This window comes from Larus michahellis, chromosome 1 (assembly GCF_964199755.1).
Source record: "Larus michahellis chromosome 1, bLarMic1.1, whole genome shotgun sequence".
Taxonomy (NCBI): domain Eukaryota; kingdom Metazoa; phylum Chordata; class Aves; order Charadriiformes; family Laridae; genus Larus; species Larus michahellis.
The window spans coordinates 188,062,208-188,080,130 of NC_133896.1; the positions used below are offsets into that span (position 1 = coordinate 188,062,208).

General features: G+C 47.1%; 1 protein-coding gene across 1 annotated transcript; it reads left to right on the forward strand.

Moving 5' to 3' along the window:
- Positions 1-513: 513 nt before the first annotated feature.
- On the forward strand, positions 514-15,178 carry CNMD (chondromodulin). The gene is made up of 7 exons (XM_074564729.1): positions 514-631; positions 1,333-1,470; positions 3,904-4,044; positions 6,616-6,729; positions 9,890-10,043; positions 11,394-11,596; positions 13,992-15,178. The coding sequence occupies exons 1-7, from the start codon at positions 560-562 to the stop codon at positions 14,205-14,207; spliced, it is 1,038 nt and encodes a 345-aa protein (XP_074420830.1). The 5' UTR covers positions 514-559; the 3' UTR covers positions 14,208-15,178.
- Positions 15,179-17,923: the final 2,745 nt, after the last annotated feature.

Below are 17,923 nucleotides of genomic sequence, written 5' to 3' on the forward strand. Positions count from 1 at the left end.
AATTCCCCCGCTCCCCCACGCTTTGCCCCTGCTGATCCTGTGGGTCTCAGCCGGAGGCAGGGCTTTTCGCTTGCGCCAGGCACCCAGCAGCAGCTTGAGAGCTCCAGCGCCTGCGAATTCCCGCGGCAAATGTAAAAAAGCACTTAAAGCCCTCTTTCTGTTTTAAAAAGCTGCTTTTTACGACGGCCGCCTGCCTGCCGGGGCACCTCTCCTCTCCTCAATGGCATGTGGGGTGGGGGGGTATCCCCTACACCCCCCTGACTCGCCCATCTCCAAAGCTGGAGACAAGCCCCGGGGGTGATGGTGGTTGGGGACGGGCTGGGACGGGGGGGTCGAAACCTCGGGGAGCTGCTGGGCGGCTCAAGAGGCTCATTGTGCCCGGGGAGGGGGGAGGGGGGCGGTGCTGACCCCCCCTCCCAGCCGGGGCCGGGGCCGGGGCGGGCCGGGGCGGTGCTGTCCCCCCGTCGGGGCCGGGGCCGGGGCCGGGGCTGGGGCCGGGGCCGGGGCCGGGATCGGGGCGGCGGCGGAGGCCGGGGTAGCTGTCCCTGCTGCGGCAGCCATGGCGGAGGGCTCCGAGAAGGTGCCCATCGCCCGAGCGGGGCCCGACGATGTGGAGCAGTGTCTGCCCCCCGTGAGTGCTGCCCGGCGGCACCGGCGGGGCGGGACGGGACCCAGCGGGCCGGGTCGGGTCGGAATGGGACGGGACGGGACGGGACGGGACCGAGCGGGTCGGGGTCGGAAGGGTTGGGATAGGATGAGATGGCTCAGGACAGGAAGAGATGGGATGGGATGGGATGGGTCAAGACGGGCCGGGATGTGTCGGGACGGGACAGGACGGGACCCAGCAGGTCGGGATAGGATGAGATGGGTCAGGACGGGTCGAGACGGGACGGGACGGGACAGAGCAGGTCGGATCGGGATGGGATGGGTCGGGATAGGATGTGACGGGTCAGGACGGGGGCGGGATGGGTAGGGACGGGATGGGTCGGGACCGGACCGAGCGGATCGGGATGGGATGGGTCGGGCCGGGATCGAGGAGGTCGGGTCGGATCGCATCGGGACGGGACGGGACGGGACGGGACGGGTCGGATCAGGGTGGGTTGGGTCGGGCCGGATCAGAACCGAACGGGTCGTGTCGGGTCGCATCAGGACGGGTCGCATCGGGACCGAACGGGTCGGGTGGGGTCAGGACCGGGATGCGGAGAACCCGGGGGGTCAGGACGGGACGCCGCCTTCCGCTCGGCCGGGGACCGAAGGGGGGGTCCCAGGGCGGGGGTCCCTGCCGGGCCGGGGGGGGTCCCTGCCCCGCAGCCATCACCGCGCTCTCCCCAGGCGTACGCGGCGGCGGCGGCGCCCCCGGGGCCGGGGCGGCTGCTGAAGGCGGGGGCCGCCGTGCTGATCGCCGGAGCCCTCCTGCTGCTGGCCGGGGCCATCGGCGCCTTCTACTTCTGGAAAGCCACCGAGCGGCAGGTGAGGGCGAGAGAGCCTGGAAGCGCATCCTCGCATGGAGACGGGGTGCGGGGAGGTTTTCAGCTGGTTTCATGGAAGAGGAACAGGCTGGAAACTTTTCTTGAGAGGTCGATAAAGAGGTCTTTAAGCAGATCTTTATTTTCTCCATGCTTAAACCCCCCCCCCCCCCCAAGAAATCCACCCCCCAAAAAACCCTATAATCATTATCTTTACTGGCTGTTTGGATGGAGCCTCGTGGAAGCACATTTATTAACGAACATGAAACGTAACTTTGAGAGCACAGATGCCACATTGATTTCTGCTCGCAAACCCTCAGCAAGCTCAAACCCCAACAAGTCCCCGGGGATTCACATCCTGGACAAACTCCAGCTCCCAGGACAAAAAAAGCATTGAAAGGGGAAAATTCCTTTTTCACATCATCTGCATTCTTGGTCCAGATCCTACCTGGACCCTCAAATATGTAATGCTATATTTAACCCATTAATAGGCACCATTATTTCACCCTGGTGGTTCGTATGACTGTGCATACACATAGACTTTTATGGTTAGCAGCTGTGCAGCAATTTTTGAAGTCATGATAAGTTTTCTTATTTACGTTTTTCTGGGGTACAGGGAAAACCCTGTATGCAAAGAACAAATCCGAGAAGCTGCTGATCAGTTTAAGAGCACTAGAATGTGATTAAATAATAGCTTTCCTTTCTGTTTACCTAAGATTTGGTTTAAAACATATTTGAAACATGATGGTGCGTACGTGAATGGAACTTGCTCCCTACGTGCAATTAGTATCTTTGAATTTACTTTGGAAGAAGCTTTGTACCGCCTCCAGCCCCGCGCCAGAACCCATCAAGGAGAGCCTTGTGCGAATCCCAGCAGCCAGAGCAGAGGTTCCCCCTGCGAGATACACCCACGCACAGGGGGATAATTCACATAATCAGAAAGTACAAGTTTTTACACCAAAAAGACAGGACACGTCGCTGACCTCTGGGACGTGCCATAAGAGCCATCTGCTTCTCTTGGCTTTTGAAAAGGGAAGGGGAGCCGAATGGGGAGGGAGGCAGGGAGCAGGTACAGCATATTCAGCTCTGAGCGAGTGTCAGAGTACAGGACAAAGTTTCCCATTTTTTATGGCTCCCGTTGTCTAAATTCTGCTTTGCAAAATGTGTCACATCCATAGCTGTCATTAAGCTTCAAAGCTGATCTCCAGGTGAAGACACGGGGAAAGCTTAGAGTTATTTTTCCAAGCTGCCTTCAAAGTCAAAAAGCTACGCTTGCCGTGCAAATGTTTAGGAAGCAACTGTAGAAATTATATTTAGGGTCATTCATAAAAAAAATAAGGTATTTTTATTGTTACTATTTTTATTTTAAATCTTTACATTCTCCTATAATGGATGAAGGTAACAAAGTCTCACCTCTAGCTCAGCCCCTGGCAGGGGACACCTTGTACACTGGTCCGGTTTTATGGACCATGTTCAACAAGAGTCCTAGACAGCCAAGAATACGGGACTGAATCTGTATAGCTGAGGAACCATAAATCTTTAGCACCTTAAGATTTTCCTGAGCGAAGGTGAGAGAAGAAGAAATTTGTCTCTAGCTGTCAGTGTAAATTTTTCATTAAAATGCTGCAAGGCTTTTTTTAAGACCAAAAGTAAACTGCTTGGGCAGCACTTTTAGCAGAGCTGCACAAGAGAATCGCAAAACCCCTCCAGATTGTGGTCCTCCAGCAAATACAAACCACACTGCAGCTTCCCTCATTGAAAACAGGATAAGAGCAAATTCGCTGACAAGGAAAATAGGAGTCTATACAACTTCACATCCAATTTAAACAAAGTTCACGTCCATTACAAGCTAGGAAGCATGTTCATATTCAAGAGGAACCCGTTTTCCTGCACCTCAGCAGAACATTGCAAGAGATAAATAGGGGTTGGCCTCCTTCAGTGCAGGATGCTCACTCCTGCTCTCCCCTTGGGAATCACGCCAGCATAAGAAGCGACTCCTAAAATATGGCCTTGGAGAAGGTTTTTAAGTCAGAGTGAGCCTGGATGTGGATTCGCCCCACATTGTTTTTGAAGTAAAACTGCAAGTGGTCCCTGGAGGAAGGACCTCAGGAGGTCTCTAGTCCTACCTGCTGCTCAGAGCAGGGACGGCTGTGGGGTCAGAGACGGTTGCTCAGGGCTTTACCCCGTCAGGCCGTGAAGGCTTCCAAGGATGGAGACTGCACAACCTCCCTGGGCAACCTCCTCCACTGCTGGCCTGCCCCAATGATCAAGTGTTGCAGTGGGGTGGCGGTGGCTGCTGGAGGGTTATCAAATGCCTACGGAAATAGAAGTTAGGAGCAGAATAGGATTGTAACAGTCAGATTGACCCATTGCCTGGTGTAGGAGGAAGGCAATAGGCAATTGCTGACACGTGCTACTGCTCTTTTATCGATTCCAGGTGTACAATGTTCACTATACGATGAGCATTAACGGAAAAGTACAAGATGGATCGATGGAAATAGACGCTGGAAACAACTTAGAGACATTCAAAACGGGAAGCGGGAGTGAAGAGGCTGTTGAAGTTCATGATTTTCAGATTGTAAGTACCACCACACTTGCCCTTCATGTAACATGCTCCAGCGCTGGACTCTAAGGATACCCTGCCCTGCCCGGACTTCACTGCCCCAGCAGGTCTCAGGTTCCAGCCCCCAGCTGGCTGGAACCACAACCACTCACACTCTCCCAGCTTACCTTTACAAGGCAGGCCATTTCCTCCAAAACAAAGTCTAAGTGCCTTTTGGGGACAGGTCGTGCCAGGTCCCACTCCGGGAAGCAGTATGGATTAGGCTGCACCGGGTTTGGCTCCGCATAACACTTTTCCTTTTCAAGCCACTGAACACAGCTGCAACATGTGCCCTTGGGGTCTTGCTAGAAAAACGTTCCCGGAGGCTGTGACACAGCCCCTGCGTGATTTCATATGATTTGAACCAAAAAAACCACCTCCCCCTCCCCAAAACATCACCATTTTAGGAGCACAGGGTGAACACTGTAAGTCGAGTAGATGCCAGGAGAGATGACTATACAGTGCTGGACTCGGGCAGCATCTCCACAGCTTGGCCTGGGTTCATCCCCAGGGGAGAGGATGGAGGCATTTAGCACAGCTTAAGCATCCGTGCACCAAACACACAGTGCTGGGCCACTTGGGCTGACAGCAAACACACTGGGGTAGCCCAGGGGGTTGGCTGCGGCAGCTCAGCACAGAGCCTGGGCTAACAGATGCCGAACCTCAGCGGAGCAGTTCACCGAGCTGCACCACCTTTGATCTACCAAAGGCACATCTAGGTGATCTTGCAGAAACCTATTTATAGGGCCCCGATCCTGCGATTGATGTTCTCAGGGGTGAAACGCTCTACTTAGCTTCAGAGTTAAGTCCTCTGTAAGTCCAAGCAACACCTAAAATAGAGGTGGTGCTGTCAGGAAGACTTGCCCAGGGCTTCTGGAGCAGCCAGTTCCCACTTGCTGAATCCAGAATGGTGAGGAAATTCAGCTCCTTGGCTTCTCGGGAGTACAAACAAATCCACTCCAGGAGACCCAGGACCCCGACTTATCCTCACAGCTGCAGTTCAGCCTTCGTGAAACTCTCGTTAACATCACCATAGCAACATTATTAGCAGCTCAATAACAGCACCCACAACGAGGTCTTCTCATTTGCCTTCACCATTCCACATCTGCACAAAAGCACAATTGATGTCCTCCACGTGTGCCTCTAGTAAGCCACCGCCTGTCACAACCCGGTCAGAAATCAGCTCCCAACACCGACCAGGAAAAGGCACCTCCCAGGGATTGTGCAATTACAGCTGGCTGGGGACAGGCTCAGCCAGGGCAAAAGGATGCTGCCAGTTGGGCTTTGCGCCAAAAATGCACATCAAGGAGAAAGAAATGGAAGAGATGCGCTTCCAACGGCCAAGCATTTACATTAGCAGCTCCAGATTGACTGGCACCGCTCCAACAATTGCACGCTGGGCGAAGACTTGGATTTGGCAATATTAGGATGCTCCTAGCACACTTGGTGCACCACGAAGTCTCATTCCCCTGTGCGCTCATCCCTGCATAGCCATCCCCTCTCTCGCAGCTTCACAATCAGTCGTTTTGTTTCGATGGGCGTCTGTCCAACTGTACAGGACTTGCAGGTGCACGGGAGGAGACTCAGGCGCCTCAGTACTGTCCATCTGAAGCCCCACTAGATGCCTACAGTACCTACGATGTCCATACAAGGCAGATGAGAGAGGCTGTGATGACACCCATGCCTCCCTGGCCCGGCAGCTAGAGGCCGGGCAGAAAACCAGCATATCTCAAATGGCACTAGGTATTTATATTTAGGTGGTCGAATGGAGCTTATGCAACCCTATGAGAAACATGCAAACCTTGCCATCTCCAAAAAAGCATCTGAATTCATAACATAAAGGAGAGCTCTTTTACAGGTACCCCAAAACCTACAGCAGAAACATGGAAACTACAGACGAGGTTCCCCTGCCCAAGTGCTGGCATAAGGCTGGCAGATACAACCCCGGACCTACAGGAGACCTGCAGCCCTCTGTAGCTGCTGAGATACCCTTCTCTTGCTTTAAACTAGACATCCATGGTTTAGACAACTGCCTTTCACCCTCCTAGGCCAGATGAAGGAAGTCCCACACACAGATTTCTGCACCAAATTCCCCGTCACGAGCTTCCCCTCGCTGTCACAGCCACTTATGTGTATAAATTGGACCGAGCTGCCCCCATATTTTTGTTCAGTCTGTGTCACAAGGGTACCGCACCGCCAGCTAACACAATTTCGAAGCTGCCTACGTTGGGTGCTAAGTTACGGTTCAAATCGTGTCAACTAATTCCTTAACAGAGCTACTTTGAGTAGCCTACAGCTGGCATGGAGGCACTTATATAAAACACCCCCATCCTTCAGAAATGATGGAGTGAAAACTTCTAGACCCATTTGACCAAAACTGTAAAGCTAAAATGAAGAGGGAAGAGCATTTTATTGCAGCTGGTTTTAAGTAAGATTTAACCTTCAGACTAAAAATTCAGTGGGAATTTCAGCTGAGCTCGAGCACTTTCTTGGGGGCGGTGGGGAGCTGGAGGGCTGCGCACAACCCCCTGCCTTCTGCTTTTCCAGGGCATAACTGGAATCCGTTTTGCTGAAGGAGAAAAGTGTTACATCAAAGCTCAGCCGAAAGCTCACGTCCCCGAAGTTGATGCTATGACTAAAGCGAGCCTCTCATCCGAGCTGGTAAGGGGTAATTTAACTTATTTTTTAAAAACAAATCTTTGTATGGAGAGGGACTTAAAGGGGTATTTGAATACAAACAAAAATGACATATGAAAACCACTGAAGAAGTCACAGAATCACAGAATGGCAGGGGTTGGAAGGGACTTCTGGAGATCATCTAGTCCAACCCCCCTGCCAGAGCAGGGTCACCCAGAGCAGGTTGCACAGGAACGTGTCCAGGTGGGTTTTGAATGTCTCCAGAGATGGAGACTCCACCACCTCTCTGGGCAGCCTGTTCCAGTGCTCTGCCACCCTCAAAGTCAAGAAGCTCCTCCTCATGTTTAGGTGGAACTTCCAATGCTTACGTTTGTGCCCATTACCTCTTGTCCTGTCACTGGGCACCACTGAAAAGAGCCTGGCCCCATCCTCCTGACACCCACCCTTTAAGTATTTATAAGCGTTGATAAGATCCCCCCGAGTCTTCTTTTTTCCAGACTAAAAAGACCCAAGTCCCTCAGCTTTTCAAAGTCATAGAACCATAGAATGGCTTGGGTTAGAAGGAACCTGCAAAGCCATCTAGTCCAACCCCCTGCAATGAGCAGTCATCAGTGGAGAGTTGAGGGTTCATTGACTGATTGCAAGGGGTCCCTGAAAGGGAAGAAAAGCAAGACTGGTGACAGAGATGCACTTATTATGCTGCATCCAGGGGCATGGTGGGAGTCTGCAGGCTGGGGAGTGGGGGAAGCCATGGACCAGCGTCTAGCAGATCCACAGGAGACCTCAATGACAAGCGTATCTGCCTGAGATCAGGCTGCACACAAGGCTGGAAGGGAGAGCGTGGAGGAAGCAACTGCTTTAGTCAATGCAAAGAGGGATAGTGGTAGATCCCAGGAGATTTCTATCAACACTCTTGAGCAGAAGCAGGGACTCCATTGCTCAAGTCCTCTGAGATAGTCAATAAGGGGGACCTGTGGAAAACATTATTGCAAAAATTTAGCTAACTCATAAGAAATAAGAGCTAAAAAATTCAAGAATTTGCCTTCTTAAATGGCATCAGGCTTCATTCTAGGACATCATGTTAACTAAGTTTCATGGAATCTGCATCGCAACCACCACAAAAGCTGCAGTTCTCACCCAGATACTGTCAAAACCTCTCCTTACCTCACATTTGTAAAAATGCCCATGGCTTTAGGTGCGCAATGCCTGAGTTTCCCAGAGCTCAGACCCCCAAACCCATCGCTCAGACAGGAGTGGCTCCGGTGCCTTCAGTACAGCTGAGCCTGGGCACTGGCAGGGGCTCAGCCACCGGCAGGAGATCACAGGAGTTCCACAACCCCTTTCCCTGGGTTTGCTCTGATCCAGAGAAAATAAGAGCAGATACAATTAATTGGCAGAGCGGCACTGTTAAGGCTGCACCTGCCTGCAATGCTGCCGTGATTACCAAACATCTACTTTAAAATGAATAGAAAAAAGGCGTGCCTAAATCCAGTCAGCAAGGCACCAGCAATGCTAAAAGGCCCCTGAAGTTGGTGAGGTTTTCCCCATGATGGGGAAGAGATCTTGCCCAAATCCCAGGCAAGGACCTAGCTCTTTCCCGCCTTGCCTTATTTTAAAGGCAGGCTGGGCTTCTTGACTTCATTAGCACTATTGCCTACAGTCAAGGTTTCAATTTTTCATCTTTTCGTAAGAATAAAGTCACAGTCCTGAAGACATTGTCCTAAAATAGTCAAAAAGTTATTTCTAATCTTCCACCTGGCTACAGTGTACTTATTTCCTTGTCCTGTTTTCTCTGCATCTTCTCCAAAGATGCATCACCTACACAACCGCTGCAATAAATCGTACGCATGGAGGCCAAACCAAGCCGCCGACTCAGTGCTACCATTGGGATATTAACCTTTCCCTGTTGCTCAACTTTCCAGTTTAGATGCACAACAGGAACGGCCAAGTAGTATTTATTTTTCTAGAGCAAGTCCCCTCTCTGTATTTAGGAGAAAGTACGTATTCTTACAACATGCATCATAACCAACGCTGCCTATAAAAAAAATGGTTGATCCAAATAAGCTTTTATAGATACCCAAACTCCGCCTGCTCACAAGTCAGGATCATCTCAAACAGAAACAAAGGATATTTTTATTTCTGAAAATTAGATTCAGATATTTCTGATGCTGATAAAAGCTTAAGTGGGAGAATATAAATAAAGAGCACTTCTCACTAGACAGATTGGATTGAGAACTTAAATGACTTGAGACCTACAAAAGAAATCAATAAACACATTAAAGGAACAGCAACGCGACGGAATAAATTGATCTAGTCAGTTATATAACAAGTTCTGATGACTTTTATGGAAGCAATTTAGAATTTTAACTTTGAAATCATACTGGTTTTCATGATTCACAAGTTGGTTTTCTTTTAATATTTCACTGTTGCTATAAAATACTTACACATTTTATGTAAAGTAATACTTTGAACTAACAACTTTAAAGAATCAATCACTGGCATTTTCCTACATTACTTTGAAGATATGAACCAAAAACCTGCAGGGTACACTTCAAAAAGGCAGGCTCCTTTAACTCGCACTTCAAGCTTTTGGTCAATTGAATTGCTTTCACCAAACGAGACCTTTAATCAGACCGATCACGTTGCCTTAAAACTGGAAGCTGGAGCAGTTCTCAAGCTATAATCCTCTCCAAAGCTTTTGAATGAGATTTTTTTTTATTTTTTTATTTCCCCCCTATTGTAAATACAGTTAACTCTTGAGAGTACATCAAATGAGAACGGGGCATGATAAAAGATTCGGGTCTTGATTTTAGCTGGTGTATTTCATTGCTGCTCTGCTGAAGGTGGTAAATCTTCACAGTTTCTACCACCTGAAAAATCTGGTGCTTTGGGCTGAAAGATCTCCAACGCCTAGTCCTTGCACAGGGGGCAAAAGCCTTCCAAGAGAGAGACGGGTGAAATTTTAGCCCTAGCAAAGCTGACAGTAGTTTTGCCGTTCATTGCAGTGGTGTCAACCGTTACTCGGGCTTTGGCTCGGTACAACCCGTTCACATTCATGAAATACAAGGATGCTCAGTATTAGCTGCAGCAGGTGATTATTCAGTTTGATGCTCAAGAATTAGCAGCAAGCAGGCACCTGACTGTTCACTGAGCTAGCAAAGGATTTATGCTCTTCTATTTGCAGGAAGATGAAATCATGCCTGTGAGATTTGATGAAAACTCCCTTATCTGGGTGGCTGCAGACGAGCCTATCAAGCATAACAGTTTCCTAAGCCCCAAAATTTTAGAGCTTTGCGGGGATCTTCCAATTTTCTGGCTGCGACCAACGTATCCCAAAGGTAACGCTTCTTTTATTTGAAAAGTATGTTATCCCTCCCTTCATCTAAATACCTCCCCCAAATCAGGTTTGCCACCGAGACTTGCACATCTGGAACACCAGGATCCTTTCCTCCTTTGCCCAGCCTGTCTTCCCAAGCCCTTGCGGGCTGGTGCCAAGACTGCAGGTTTGGAGTTTATCCATGCTTCCTAGATGTTTTCTATATTTGTATTTCCTGAGACAATTTATATAGCCCATGTGGGTGGCTTACCATGAGATGAAACCGTCCCAGAGAGGTCAACCTCCTCCTACAGAAGGACAAGACTTGCACTAGCTTAAACAAGGCTTAAACTAGCCCCCAAAACGTTTAGGCAGCTGACACCAGGATATCAGGTACCTACAGGTATCAGGAACACTATACCTCGACAAGAATTGGGGAATATCAAGCTCCTGATCTGGGACCATAGCCTGTCCCGTTCTCTACCCAGCTTCTCCAGAGGATTTCACTGGAGTAGAGGGACAAGATGCTTTAGGTAGGCAACCGGCAAATGAAGTTTATGAGGTCCTGGTGGCAGTCCCAGGACTGAAGTTCTCCCATCACCCACAGCCAAGCTTAGCAAAAGGTGTTCAGGGGTCACCAGGGAGGCAGCAACTTCTTCAGGTAACTTCCAGGCCTGGGAGGAGAAGAGAAGGCTTGAAAAGATTTAACTCCTCCTTGGCCCAGTTAATACTGGAACGCTCAAAGGGGGGGGGGTGGGGGGGGGTGGGGGTGGGGAGAGGAAAAAAAAGAAAAGAAAAAATCCCACCACATTTTAGAGCACCTGTGGATCCAAACTGCCAATATTTTCCACTTTTCTCATGACCCTGCATATCCCACTGGGCAACAAAGAGCAGTATCAAAGCTGTCCAGAAGCTGTTTCCACTAGTTTCACCAGCTGCCCTTGGGAGCAGGGCACCAGTCTGTCACAAAAGCACTTTAAAAAAAATGAGATGCACGTGACCCGTCTTGCTAGTGCTGGCAGCTGCTGCCGAGTTAACATCAGTGACCACAGGGTGGCTCAAAAAAAAACCCCAAACCCAACCAAATCTCCTCACACCCGTTTTGTCTACAGGGGAGGAAAAAGCGGCAGGGGGGGGAAGGCCATCTCACACCCCTTTGGACTCACACTGTCTGCAGATACAACACAGGGAGGCAAGCAGCTCCCATGGAGATGCTCATCAAGTTTGCCACCACAGTTTTGTCTCTCCCTCTGCCCCCCTCCCCCTTTTTTAAAAATATTTAAAAAAAAAAAAAAAAAAATCACAAAAACCTTACTGTGTGGATAAATACAAGGACATGCTGAAGATTATCCTCCTGTGATTATTTCTTCAGATAGCCCAAGGAGAGAAATGAAGAGAAACAAACGCCAATCAGAATCAAACTTTGATACAGAAGACTTGGGAGCTGCTACTGAAGAAGTAAACACCAGATCGCCCACCACGCAGCTGACTCGAGAGCTCCATCACCAATCTAACGAGACCAGGCCAATGGGACAAGAAACCGATGAAACACTTAATCCGGACAACCCATATAATGTAAGTATTTGCACTGTAATCTTCTTTCAGAGCCCAAGACTGTTGTAGACAGGTAAATACTGGTGATGGTGGGTTTTGTTTGTCTGTCTAATCTGCACAGTCTTTGGCTGTTCAGCTTTTCTCCGAAAGTAGAGACTTGTAAAACACCTTCCAAGAAGTTAAAAAAAAGTCTTCCCCCAGTCCTCTTCTCTCTCCCTCAACATAGTTTTCATTAGACTTCAGTCTGAAACAAGGACAAATGCTTGAAGTGCCAAGATTACGGCAATTGGTGCCAAGTGGCTTTTCAGGGTTCCAATCCACATGGAAGCAGCACTAGCAAGGTTCCAACCAGGACAGCAACCATCCGAAAACAAACCAAAGCTGCTCTTGATCAGACAGCTGATCCCCATCATGTACTGACAGTGTAAAGAAAGAGTCCAGTAGGTAGAAACATAGTTTGCCCTCAAACAGAAATTAGTAACAGAAGTGACTACTACAGAGGAAAGCAGTACTAGTGCCTGGTTGCAAAGAGATTAGGGTTAGGCCAAATAAATGTGTTTTCTCAGCCCCTTCTCTATGAGAGTAAACAGTCCTAAGTCTAGCAAGCAATTCACAGAAGAGAACCCGTTCAGAGGCACCAACAGTGGGTGGAGGATGAGAATCACAAAGTTTATTCTCGCACTTTGAGACGAAGCAGCCCGCAGAAAGAGCACAGGAGCCGCCACGCTGAGCCCCAACACCTTTGTCGCACCACAGGAGACCTGACTGTACGGTAGGCACCTTCCAGTCTACTGCACCAGCGCCAGACAATTTACACCCACCATTTGGTGCAGCAGGAGCAAGTCATTTTAATACAACACTGTCACAAGATAAATGCCTCCTGCTTTGGAAGTAAGTCCCAGCTCTGACTTGACATTTATGCAACAGCAGGAGATCATTATACTGTGACAGCGTTCTGCCGAGTTGACATCCCTTAATTAAACTTAAATTAATCACTCCAAATAAAGTGGATCTAAATCGACTCTCTCACGAGGTCAGTAAAACAGCAGCGGCTCTGGAATGTTAACTTCTCACAGCTACTAACGGGACCATGTCCCATGGGGTTCAAGCTGCCCTGTCTCTGGAGGGCAGCGGCAGAACAACTGCCGCGGGTCCCTTCTTCCAGCCAGAGGGACCCCGGGCCGAACGGAGAACGTCTCATCAGACACGGTCACCAGACTTCCCTCAGCCTGCCGGGCAGGATTCACCTTCACTAGCAGTTCTTCCATAGATGCCTATATCCAAGCTTTCTTTAGAGGCAGACTCGTTCAATTCAAAAGGATCACTAATTACACTGTAGGTCTTTCCCGTAGGATGAAACGAATCCTCCCTAGAACCATTTCTCTTCACCTGCTATGAGTAGAGTCTGGACAATGAGCACAGGTGTAGAAGGTCACACTGCTGATACCTGAATTCAAGAATGATGGATCCTGCCCAAGGAAATGACACCCTCCCTGCTCTCACAGCTAGGGGCCCGAACGACACCGAGCTGTCACTAGTGTCCCGTACAAGCCCAGACAAAAGATGGCACCCCCTTTCTGTGCCTCACCTTTTCAGTGTGCTGCTAAGTTTTCTGAATGAAAAATGGTCAGGTAAAAAGCTAAGCGTTACTCTTCAATTTGTTCTTTGCTGCTGCTTTTCTTGAAATAACACCAATGGGAAAAGAACAAATGAGTTTCAAAAAGCAGAATATCCAGGTTACTTTTTCTCCCAGAAAGGAAGAAAGGAATTTTGAAGGGCAGTAGCAAAAGCCTGCCTTTACATATTTTTTTTTACATATTTTATGCATGTCTTGCTCCACATAACTCCTTACTGTCAGATACAGAACAGGCAGAACTCTCACTGTCCACAATGCACCTAAGTGTAGCCAAGAGGAAAAAAAAAAAAGCAGACTGAAGACAAGGGAGAAATATTCAGAAAACTTCAGCGTACTAGCTTCCTGAATTATTCCTGGGAATGCTGTATAAAGCATTAAAATACAAAAATTAAAACAAAACATTAAAAACACAGCACACACTTCAGACATTGTCATCTACATAAAAGACCCAGACAACCGTCTTGAAATCTTTTCCATCGCTAGTATTTATTGGGAGTTTACTGCTTCTGGATCTTTTGCAAGGACTGTAGAAGAAAAATAATGAAGTAAGAGCTCCCTGTTGTTTCTTTCCATTTTACATGGGTGACTGCACCAATTCCACACTTCCACCAAACAGAGCAAGACAAAAGAGAAAAAAAAAATAAAGCAAGATGCACGGGTCAGTTAGTAGGAGTTCTGTTAACTTTGACAGGACCAAGATTTCAGTTTTTATCCTTTGTAGGGTTCTACATTCTGTGAGAATGAGAGCAGCGGGATGACGTTGAGTATTTTCCATTTCAGCAACTGGAAGGTGAAGGGATGGCTTTTGACCCCATGCTGGATCACCTGGGCGTGTGCTGCATCGAATGCAGACGAAGTTACACGCAGTGCCAGCGAATTTGCGAGCCTCTCATGGGCTACTACCCATGGCCTTACAACTACCAAGGCTGCCGTACCGCCTGCCGAATCATCATGCCCTGCAGCTGGTGGGTTGCTCGCATCATGGGTGTCGTGTGAGAAAAAGCATCCGGATCCTTGGCAAAAGAAGCAGGAATGCAACGACGACAAACTGGTAAAAGACTACAACCAAAGCAGCAGTACCAATCCTGGGTTTTAAAAAATAAATAAATAAATAAATAAATCAAAGTGTGCGTTACTGCACCAAAAGCAAAGTCAGATATTCTAACCGTAAATAAAAATTTGCAGTTAACATTCCATTAGCTTTACAAGCGATAAGGGTATACGAGCACTTACTGAATTCAAAAAACTAAGACATCCCCAAAAAAGACAGTATTAAACTTTGCTCACAAACTGGTTTAGCAGTCCAGAAGCTTGCTCATAAATCCAAATTCAGCCTTTCGAAACAAAACCCTCTCTTTCCAAGCTAGATGTGAAAATTTACGTCCAATTAGGCAACTAGCTCAACTTGTACACTTGGGAGTACCTTTCATCCATGTAGCTTACTTAAATAAATCACAAGTTAAGTTGCTCCCCGTTGCTATTCATACCGAGTTGCCAGGTCATTATGAATGGTTATAAACCAATTACAGCATACCTTTCCCACAAAGCTGCTCCAGGGGACACAGGAAAGCGCATATTGTGCTAAATCGGAAACAAATGGCAGGAAAAGGGGCTGCGGAAGGGAATGTGCGTGGCCGCAGAATCAAAACCCTTCGCACATCCCAACATCAAAGAAACCCCTCCATCAAGAATCTTGTATCCATGATACCACTGTAGTGTCTAACAAGTATCTGCTATCCAGCTACTACGGCAAAAGTATTTACATGCAGTTGCAGACCAAAGAGTCTCAAGACCCTTCAGAATCTACAACAGCCACTGTATTTATAAATCCTTGAACTAGACACTTTTGACACAAGATTACAACCCCTCTTTATTCCACATGGATAGCAGCCATTCATGCTAGCTCCTTTAGCTTTGCTGAAGCTAACCTCCGTTCCCTGCAAGAGAAACTGCTTACCAGTAAGGAGAAAAAAAAAAAAAAAAAAAAAAAGAAAAAGGTTTATAACCTCACCCTTTTTGCTTACTTGCAAAACTCTGCAATTACTGGGATTGATCCTATTACATATTAAATCTCGAAGGAAGGTACTAAGCTGAAACACTCACAAAGATGGAATGACTTAGGATTTCTAGTCTTGAAAAACAAAGACAGAGGTACTGCGCTGCCTTCATCCACACTATACGTCTCGAACTCTACCACTGAGTTTATGGAGCCATCTACACAGGCTTTAAACACACAATGGTCCAATTTTTCTTAAGTTCAGTTTCTGGAGCATTCATTTTTGTGACTAAACAGCTCTTGAGGTGTTGCAAGCCCAGTAATGTTATTAACACTGCGTGACACACAGAAAAGAGGAATTAATTTGACATAATCGTGGCTTAAAGAAAATAAAGACAACCTCATGTGGAATGCTAAACTGCATATCTAAAAAGCAAAGTGTTAAATGAGAATAAGATGAGAATAGAATTCAGTATTTTGCTCTATTGTAGTTGTTGTTTTTTTTTTTTTTAATATAAGCTTCACCTTCCCCTAATCTGAAGAACAGACTTGCTTTGAAATATTTAAATTAAAAACTTCTTAAAGTGGGATTTCAAGGCCTGTTAAATTTGAGTTTCTGCTTTTCAAAATGAAAGTGACCTTGATCATTTTGTTGTTTTAGAAGTACATAATTCATATGCTTAGAAAAGTCAGGTTTCCTTTTGTTTTGTGTTTTGTTTTTTTTTTACTGCAGATTAAACAAATACATTAAAAAACAGCAACTGCCTTCTGTGCTTTTTTCAATGTAGAAAGTGTAACAGTACCTTTACGTACATGTTCAAGAACTGTTTGGAGAGGAAAACAAGGGGATCAGCAAGTGAAACACTGAAGGCAAAGAGAAGGAAATGTGACTGTATATATGAACTGGACTGTTGCTCTCTTGCATCTAAGGCCATCTTGAGGCAACCCATGACCTGCTTCTCCCTGTGACCCCCCAGTAAAAAAAAAAAAAAAAAAAAAGTCTTCAGAAGATGATAAAAAAACCCCAGTCTCGTAGGTGATTTCCATGTCTACGCATTCTTAACAAAATTAACTTTTTTACCAAAAGCTTACATGCTTTGTTTTCTATAGGCCCTCACAAAGCACGTAAGAAGTAAAAAAGCATCCTACTCATGGATGCATTAAACTGCCACGTACAGCATGTACATCTTGAGAACTCTTCTGTACGCAGCATGCCAAGAAAGCCCCAGTGATCACACGAGAAGCAGATACACTACTTACATGGTCTGTGACTAGTAAAATTGCCGGAACTACAACATTGCCTAAGTACTTCACAGAGGGCACAATTTACCCATTTCCAAAAGAAATGCAGCAAAATGCTTTCCTCAACTCATGCTTCAAGTAAGAAAATTTTTGTTTACCTACATATTGCATTCAAAGTAAAAAGTAAAGATCTCTTGCTGCGGCAAGGTTGAAAAATCTTATTTAAGTGCAACATCTAATTTTGAAGGAAACATTCTGAGGCGACATAGGAACAACAATAAAACCAATGATCCAACAGCATGAAAAGACGTAGCAATATTCCCTGCGGTGGTGGCTCAGGCTACAGTTCTAGCTATCCGCAGTGATCCCATTCATTTCTGTACAGCATTTACTACCAATGTTGAAGACAAGTCTTCCACTGCCACCACAAATATAATATCTTGCACACTAAAGAGGTTGTTACAACATGTCCGCATTTGGGCGGCTGGGGGGGGATGTTCCTGGAATCTGACCCTGTGCTAGTACAAATCAGTTCAAAACCATCCTTTGGCCAAAGTTTAGGCGAGGAGGAAAGAAAGAGGGATGAGCTTGTCACCAACAGTGTTTCCCAGCCACAGGTGGGTGGATGTTAGAGCACCACAACTCTACTATCCTTAATCACCCATGTGGTTGCGTACTAGGAGGATTAGGATGGCAGAGCAGATTAAAGCAGAAAAAGGGGATAAATACAGGCTGGTGGTAAAGAGAAGGAAAACAGCCCACAAAGCCATAGAATTAGAAGGACTGAAATCCAGTGATGGGAAGGCAGGAGGAGTATCTTTTCTGCATCTACAGCCCCTTTTTCCTCCACTTACAAGGAATGAACCTGAGTCTCCTCTCCCTTTTTCCTTTTTGACGTGGGAATCATCCTCCACTTGTATCTACACCAAGAAAGTAAGATGCAGCTGGGGGGCATAGTAGGGAGAGATCTGTCTGCTGCTTTCCATGTAACACTTCACCCTGCTGCAGCACGAATAAATTCCAAGAAAGTTTCAGCAAAGAACAGATTGATCACTTGTTCCATGCAGTGCAAAAATAAAAAAAAAAATATTAAAAAGTGTAGAGAAGCATAAAACTACAGTTGGCAAAGAACAGGCTGTTGATTGGCACATTGGGGTGGACAGAATCTCCGCTCAGAAAGGGCAAAAGTTAGACTACACCAGCAGCAGCACCATCTTCTGCTTCTGAGAGGCTCAACTGATCTTTTACAAACACTGCACGAATACCAGAGATGAGAGGCAGCCTTAAGCTACAACAGACAGGCATTTTCTATGACCCCCAGAACAGTAGCAGAGAGTAATCCCATCTGTGATATTAAATGGGAAAGCTACTATTACCTCTTGCTGTCCTGTTCCCGTATTTGCAACAAGACCATAAATCAGAGCACTGAGGTGAAACTGCCTTGGTCTTCTGTACAATACTATCTACAGATGAC

What these genes read in the sequence shown, in the direction of transcription:
- CNMD (XM_074564729.1), top strand. Translation starts at nt 560, where the DNA reads ATGGCGGAGGGCTCCGAGAAGGTGCCCATCGCCCGAGCGGGGCCCGAC. An exon ending in TGGAGCAGTGTCTGCCCCCC is followed by an intron (nt 632 to 1,332) that starts GTGAGTGCTGCC and finishes CGCTCTCCCCAG; the next exon opens with GCGTACGCGGCGGCGGCGGC. An exon ending in CGAGCCTCTCATCCGAGCTG is followed by an intron (nt 6,730 to 9,889) that starts GTAAGGGGTAAT and finishes TTCTATTTGCAG; the next exon opens with GAAGATGAAATCATGCCTGT.